The 6,073-nt window shown below is 38.7% G+C and overlaps 1 protein-coding gene across 1 annotated transcript; it reads left to right on the top strand.

Moving 5' to 3' along the window:
- The first annotated feature begins 1,126 nt into the window (after nucleotides 1-1,126).
- LOC149844004 (large ribosomal subunit protein eL8y) lies at nucleotides 1,127-5,620 on the top strand. Its single transcript, XM_090000236.1, has 7 exons — nucleotides 1,127-1,200; nucleotides 3,455-3,502; nucleotides 3,686-3,887; nucleotides 4,605-4,774; nucleotides 4,873-5,001; nucleotides 5,112-5,204; nucleotides 5,299-5,620. The coding sequence occupies exons 1-7, from the start codon at nucleotides 1,198-1,200 to the stop codon at nucleotides 5,428-5,430; spliced, it is 777 nt and encodes a 258-aa protein (XP_089856362.1). The 5' UTR covers nucleotides 1,127-1,197; the 3' UTR covers nucleotides 5,431-5,620.
- The last annotated feature ends 453 nt before the right edge of the window (nucleotides 5,621-6,073 follow it).

Below are 6,073 nucleotides of genomic sequence, written 5' to 3' on the forward strand. Positions count from 1 at the left end.
TTGGGTCGAGTTTGTATCCTGTACCCAACCAACCTGAATCCAAATTTTTGGGTATGGACCTAAAAAGTGCCGGCCTTAATAATATTCGGGTCAACCCAAAACTGACCCGAGCAATATGCCGGCTGAGTTTGGGTTACAATTTTTGCCGGGTACCCAACCTGACCCGATTTTTTGCGGGATACCTGACCCAACTTGAATGCTTTATATGTATTCTCAGTAAAAATAAAGTGAGATTATGCTGGTCCAGGTTTTGGATTTCATTTTTGTGACCTGGCAAAACCAGAACCTGGAACCAAACCCAAAAATATATTGTTTGGGCGTACAGGACTGGTCAACAGCTCAAGGTGTGGTAGATCTAATTCAGAATTGAGTTTGACATAACCATCTTACATTTTAGGCACAAAAAATAAATAGATTGTGCCCACTTTCACCTAGGGATGCACATGAGCCGGGCTCGAGCAGAGCTTGGCCTGGCTCGACTCGGCTTGTCAAGAAAAATCGAGCCATGACTCAGGATTGGCTCGAGTCAATTTGAACTCATGGCACTTCCAAAGATAATGACCAATGACTTATTCATTAGTGTAAGACCCTTTTTTGTATTAATAATATGAACAAAAAATAAATATATATATATATATATATATATATATATAAATTTAATTTCTTTATAACTATGCAAACTAAGCTTAATCAGACTTGCCAAGTTTAGTCGAGCTGGACTGCCTGTTCAAGCTTGGCTCGTTTACATGTACCAAGCTTAACCCTTGTTCAAACTTGACTCATTTTTTTAACGAGCTTGAAGCCAACTTAAACGGGTCAAGCCCGAGCTGAATCTGCATGTGTTTAGTTGTTCCCGATCCAAACCGTATGCATCCCTACCAAGAGTACAAGACCACAGGCACTACCACAATAACTGGTTCCTGGTTTTCACTGTGCGGTTCCAGTTTGAACCGGACCCATAACCAAACCACTCTTCAAAATGTGAACCAACCTATATCCGAACCGTTCCCAATCCCCTCCCCCTCTCTCTCTCTCTCTGCTGATACTTGGATCTGAGCCGTCCATCACACAGATGTCTTAGGGTTTTTATCTCGTACAAGCTACAAAGCCACCAATCTAAAAGACCGAGCGTCGCGATTCGCGACCACCACTCTGCGTTCGCCTCGCCGGAGAGAGAGAGAGAGAGACTACAAAGAAATGGTACGTAACTCATCCTCTCTTTAGTCTCAGAAACCTTAAGCCTTCTGGGGTTTCCCAGATCTCTAGGATTTTTTCTTCCCCAATAACATCCAGTTGGTATAGCTCCATTTATCCGCTTCCTTTGATCTGCAGTTGTTATTTTTCTTCTCTTCTTTCGTTGTCTGCGATAATTTTGGTCAATATTGCTGCTGTCTGTTGGTTGATTCTGGTGGCGATTCTTGTGGGGTCTTGGTTGTAGCAGAATTAGGGTTTTAGAACACATGCTCTCTTGGCATTTCCTTTTTTATTCTATAATTCTGATATTCATTTTCTGGCATTGTGTGATCTGTAATTTTCACTTTATTTCGCTTTCTTTGTTATACTTTTGGTCGATCGTGTTGCTTTTTGTTGGTTGATTCTGGTGATGATGCCTCTTGGAGTTTAGTTGTTGCAGAGTTAGGGTTTTTAAGGAAACCTATTTTCTTTGTTCCCCACCCCCTCCTTCTTCCATTTTCATTGCTGCGTTGGTATTGAACGGTTTCTTTGTGAGTTTTGTGTTTTCGTCTCGTTGATATTTTATATAGGGTTTGCCGTTCAGACAGATGCTTCTTCATTTGTTTTAAGTATTCCGGTAGCTCTTGATTGGTGAGTCGAAATTTTGTTGTTAGGATATGATGGAAAATAACGTGGAGGGTTTTGACTTTGCGCATTAGAATGATTGAGAGCACCAAGAGTCTGTTTGCTGTGTTTCAAATGCAGCTGCTTTTCTTTTTAAAATCAAGATAACGTGTGCTATTATGCTAGTTTTGGGCTTTCTATTTACCATATGTCCGATTAATCTAAATAAACTGGTTCCTCTGGCCACCCATCTGGAGTTGTTTGTATTCACCCACTTATCCAGATAGATGAGATGATTGGAGACATGGGGTATCATATCATGCTCCATAATGCGAGCTATTTGTTGCTTTTTTGGGTTATTTGCTCATTCAAACACACCAGTAGGGTGTGCATGGATGTCTGGATACACCTTTCTGTTTAGCTGAAATCCATTATGTTGTGCTTCACAATGCAATGCTTCCACATCCAGAGAAAATTGGATTTTTTTCCTTTTTTCTTCTGTAACATCCACAATGAAATATCTTAGTGTATCTTAAGATTTCGGATATGTGGTTGTCTGACATTCCATACATTATTTATGTGTGACAGTTTGCCTAGAAACCCTGATTACTATTTTTAGGTAGTGAGGATATGGCCTTGTTTGTTTCCTAGGATTAATGTGTGGAGGCTAATACGTGGCAGTTTGTAAGTGGTGATTCAACTGTGAATACCAAATAGATGGCAACCAAAACTTGTTGGTTTCTTTGAAATCTAACATGTGTAATTTAAAATTTCATGGCCTTTTAGCAGTAATATTGCCAGTCAGCAACTACAAATACTTTCATGTTATGCAGTCTAATTCCAGAAGTTGCACTCTTGATGTCACTAGTGTGATTGATGTTCACCAGAAGTTGCACTCTTGTTTTTTCAATTGAACACCCAGTTGAATGGTATGATTACTATGTCTTGACTTTATCATGATTTATGGCAATAAACACAAAAAAATGCTAAATTCTTGACAAAATTGCAATATTTTTCTTTTTCCAATGTCCCAACAATTGCACATTTTTTTTCTAAAATTCAATGTGTTAAGAGTTTTTTTCTTTTTAGGAAATCCCAAAACAGAGATTGATGACTATGCTATGCAGGAACTAGTTAAAACAGTGTAACTTTATATTATTAGTGACCTGCCTCCAAGATGGCTTGATGAAGATAACATAATGGTTCTATGAGTCGTAGTTGGAAATTTGATAAATCACTCTTATTCTTACTTCCTGATACCCTGCATTAGTGTTTCTGTATATAAAGGCAGTGAACGTGATTGTCTTAATGACTTCTGCACTGGGTAAAAGGGTTGGCCCCTGTGTGTATGTGGGGGGGTTGGGGGGGTGTGGGAGGCGAGAAGAGAGTGTGGTTGTGAAGGGTGCTGTGGCTAAACTGATTATAGCATTATTGATTCACTGCATTTATTGAGATTATCTTGGAGTTCTGGGAATCCATGATGTGTATAACATGTAAGAGAGAAGTAGCTGCTCCTTGAAGAAAGTGTTCCTGAAATATTAATGGATTGTTAAATGTCTTGTGAAATAGCTGGCATTTAGGGGAAGCAATTGGAGTGTAAGCATGCAAATTTTAACTTTTCATGTCTGACGTTAGCTTTCTGAAATGTTACTTTCAGGCCCCAAAAAGAGGTGGAAAAGCACCAGTCCCTGCCAAGAAGAAGGCGGTAATGACTGCTCATTTGTTTTGGATTAAGCAATTTGATTTATTTTGCAATGGCATTGTTGGATATTTGGTTGGTGAAGACATAGTTTCTTTGTCACACAATCATGGCATTAATTCCACTATACGGCGTTTCATTTGTGAGATATCATTTGGTGATCGTCCAGGTTGTTTTTTTCTCCTGCAGGAAAAAGTTGTGAATCCATTGTTTGAAAAGCGGCCCAAACAATTTGGAATTGGTGGTGCATTACCACCAAAAAGAGATTTGCACAGGTTTGTGAAATGGCCAAAAGTTGTTCGTATTCAAAGGCAACGCAGGATTCTAAAGCAGCGATTGAAGGTTCCTCCTGCTTTGAACCAGTTCACAAAGACGCTTGACAAGAATGTCGGTAAGCTCAGCTTGCATGCGTGGTAGTACTGAACCACATGCATATGTAGTAACAAGTTCTGATGTTTATCTTTCAGTGGTTTGTTTGTGGAGCTCTTTTGAATCTTGAGTTCATTGTGAAGTTAGGCGTCTGGCTCTTGTTTAGTGACATTGTATTATTTGTTAGTTTTGTGTATGTTTAATTCGTCCTGAGACTTGCGAAAAGCTGGGGAACTTGTTTCAGTAGAAATAGTGATTTTTCTTTGTATCTCCCTTCTTTTTGCAAGCTTCCTTTAAGCCTTGCATTTAATGCTTGTGCTGTTAGCTCATGTGCCTCCTTGCTACCGAATATATGGATATTTAAATTGTGATATCAACTATTAAAAACTATGATTCTTTTTTTACTCTGACATTATTGAATTGTAGTTTGGTGCTTTTTTTTTAACAGTATTTCGGAAAACTAAATTCTGTATGTCCTGGTGTACCAATTTCTATCATTTTGCTTTTGCCCAAAGTGGTGCATCTTGTGTATTGATTTCATAATTTCTTCTTCAGAATCTTCTGTTCACATTTTTTTAGCCTTTAATATTGAATCAATGGGTTTTTGTGTTCTGAAATGTGTTTTTTATTTAATTTGTTTAATATCTTTATTTATTACTTACTGAAAATCCTCTGCTTTCCTTTTAGTTGCTAGTCTTGCTTCTTATGACAATATCTTACAACCTCTTTTTTTTTGCAGCAACAAATCTTTTTAAGATGCTGCTTAAATATCGTCCAGAGGACAAAGCTGCCAAGAAGGAAAGGCTTTTGAAAAGGGCTCAGGCGGAGGCTGAAGGGAAGCCTGTGGAGGTCAAGAAACCAATTGTTGTCAAGTATGGTATCAATCACGTGACTTACCTTATTGAGCAGGTAAGCCTATGCTATTTTCCTTTTATTGTTGAGTTGATTTTGCTCCCTGAGATAGTATCTGATTTCCTTTGTTTCTTGTTATTTCATTTGCTCCATAGAACAAGGCCCAGTTGGTGGTTATTGCTCATGATGTGGACCCAATCGAGCTTGTTGTATGGCTACCTGCCTTGTGCCGGAAAATGGAAATCCCTTACTGCATTGTGAAAGGCAAAGCACGTCTTGGAGCGGTAATCCACAAATGCTCTTTACCTTTGTTTTCCATGATATATCTGATGCTTTGGTACATGATCTGTTTTGCATCTTAATACCTGCTTATATGTGTATTTTCCATTTTCAGATTGTTCACAAGAAAACTGCCACAGCCCTCTGTCTTACTTCAGTGAAGAATGAAGACAAGCTGGAGTTCAGCAAGATCATTGAGGCGGTCAAGGTAACTTAGTAGTACGCCATATGGTGATGATGTCTCTAAGGATCTATCTGAAGCCAACTTTAATATGCTTTATCAACTCAATGTTGTGCTGCAGGCCAACTTCAATGACAAATATGATGAGCACAGGAAGAAATGGGGTGGTGGCATTATGGGTTCTAAATCTCAGGCAAAGACTAAGGCCAAAGAAAAGCTTCTGGCTAAGGAAGCCGCACAGAGGATGAGTTGAGAATGAACATGAGCTGACAATTCTAGGAAAATTGGTAGTTGAGCTGTTTTGCTTGTAGGAGAATATAGCTCAAGGGAATTTCCTTTGTCTATTTGTCTTTTTAATGAGTTTTGGTTTGATTTTGTGTTTTGTGAATTGCCCATCTATCTCCCGTTTTTTCTTGTTCTAATAGATTGATAACATTCGTCTCTGTGCTCTTTATCTAGAAGGCACATTTTCTCTGGACCCTTGACACATTGATGCTGAGGATATGATGTTTTCTCATTTATGCTTTTTTTTGCTGGCTTAGTCTTGGGAACAGGAAATCTGATGGGAGGTTTGGAGCCCGACTGCAAGTTTAGCTAATCAGTCATATCTTTGTTTTTAATGCCTTTGTTCTGGTTGCAGTAGGTTTTAGCTTGGAGCTATAGGTATGTGATTAGATAGATGGCCGATTACATGGTTATGGTAACCCATCGGTTGATTGCCTCTACTACTGGGATTGCCAGTTCCCTTTATGTTTCCTATCATGGATTTGGGAAATCACAAAGGGTTTATTTTTTCACTTGGCTGGTTTCAACTTTCAACAAACCTGCGTCTCATTATCTTTATGTTGTATGCCATCAGAGTTGCATAACTAAGGCAATGAGAAAAATCAATTTTA

The sequence above is a fragment of the Nuphar pumila genome, chromosome 3, assembly GCF_984573655.1.
Source record: "Nuphar pumila chromosome 3, dmNupPumi1.hap1.1, whole genome shotgun sequence".
NCBI classification, from domain to species: Eukaryota; Viridiplantae; Streptophyta; class Magnoliopsida; order Nymphaeales; family Nymphaeaceae; genus Nuphar; species Nuphar pumila.

Excerpts from the sequence above, each read along its gene's own strand:
- LOC149844004 (XM_090000236.1), top strand. Across the intron at positions 3,888-4,604 it reads GACGCTTGACAAGAATGTCG|CAACAAATCTTTTTAAGATG; the intron begins GTAAGCTCAGCT and ends TTTTTTTTGCAG. Across the intron at positions 4,775-4,872 it reads TGACTTACCTTATTGAGCAG|AACAAGGCCCAGTTGGTGGT; the intron begins GTAAGCCTATGC and ends TTTGCTCCATAG.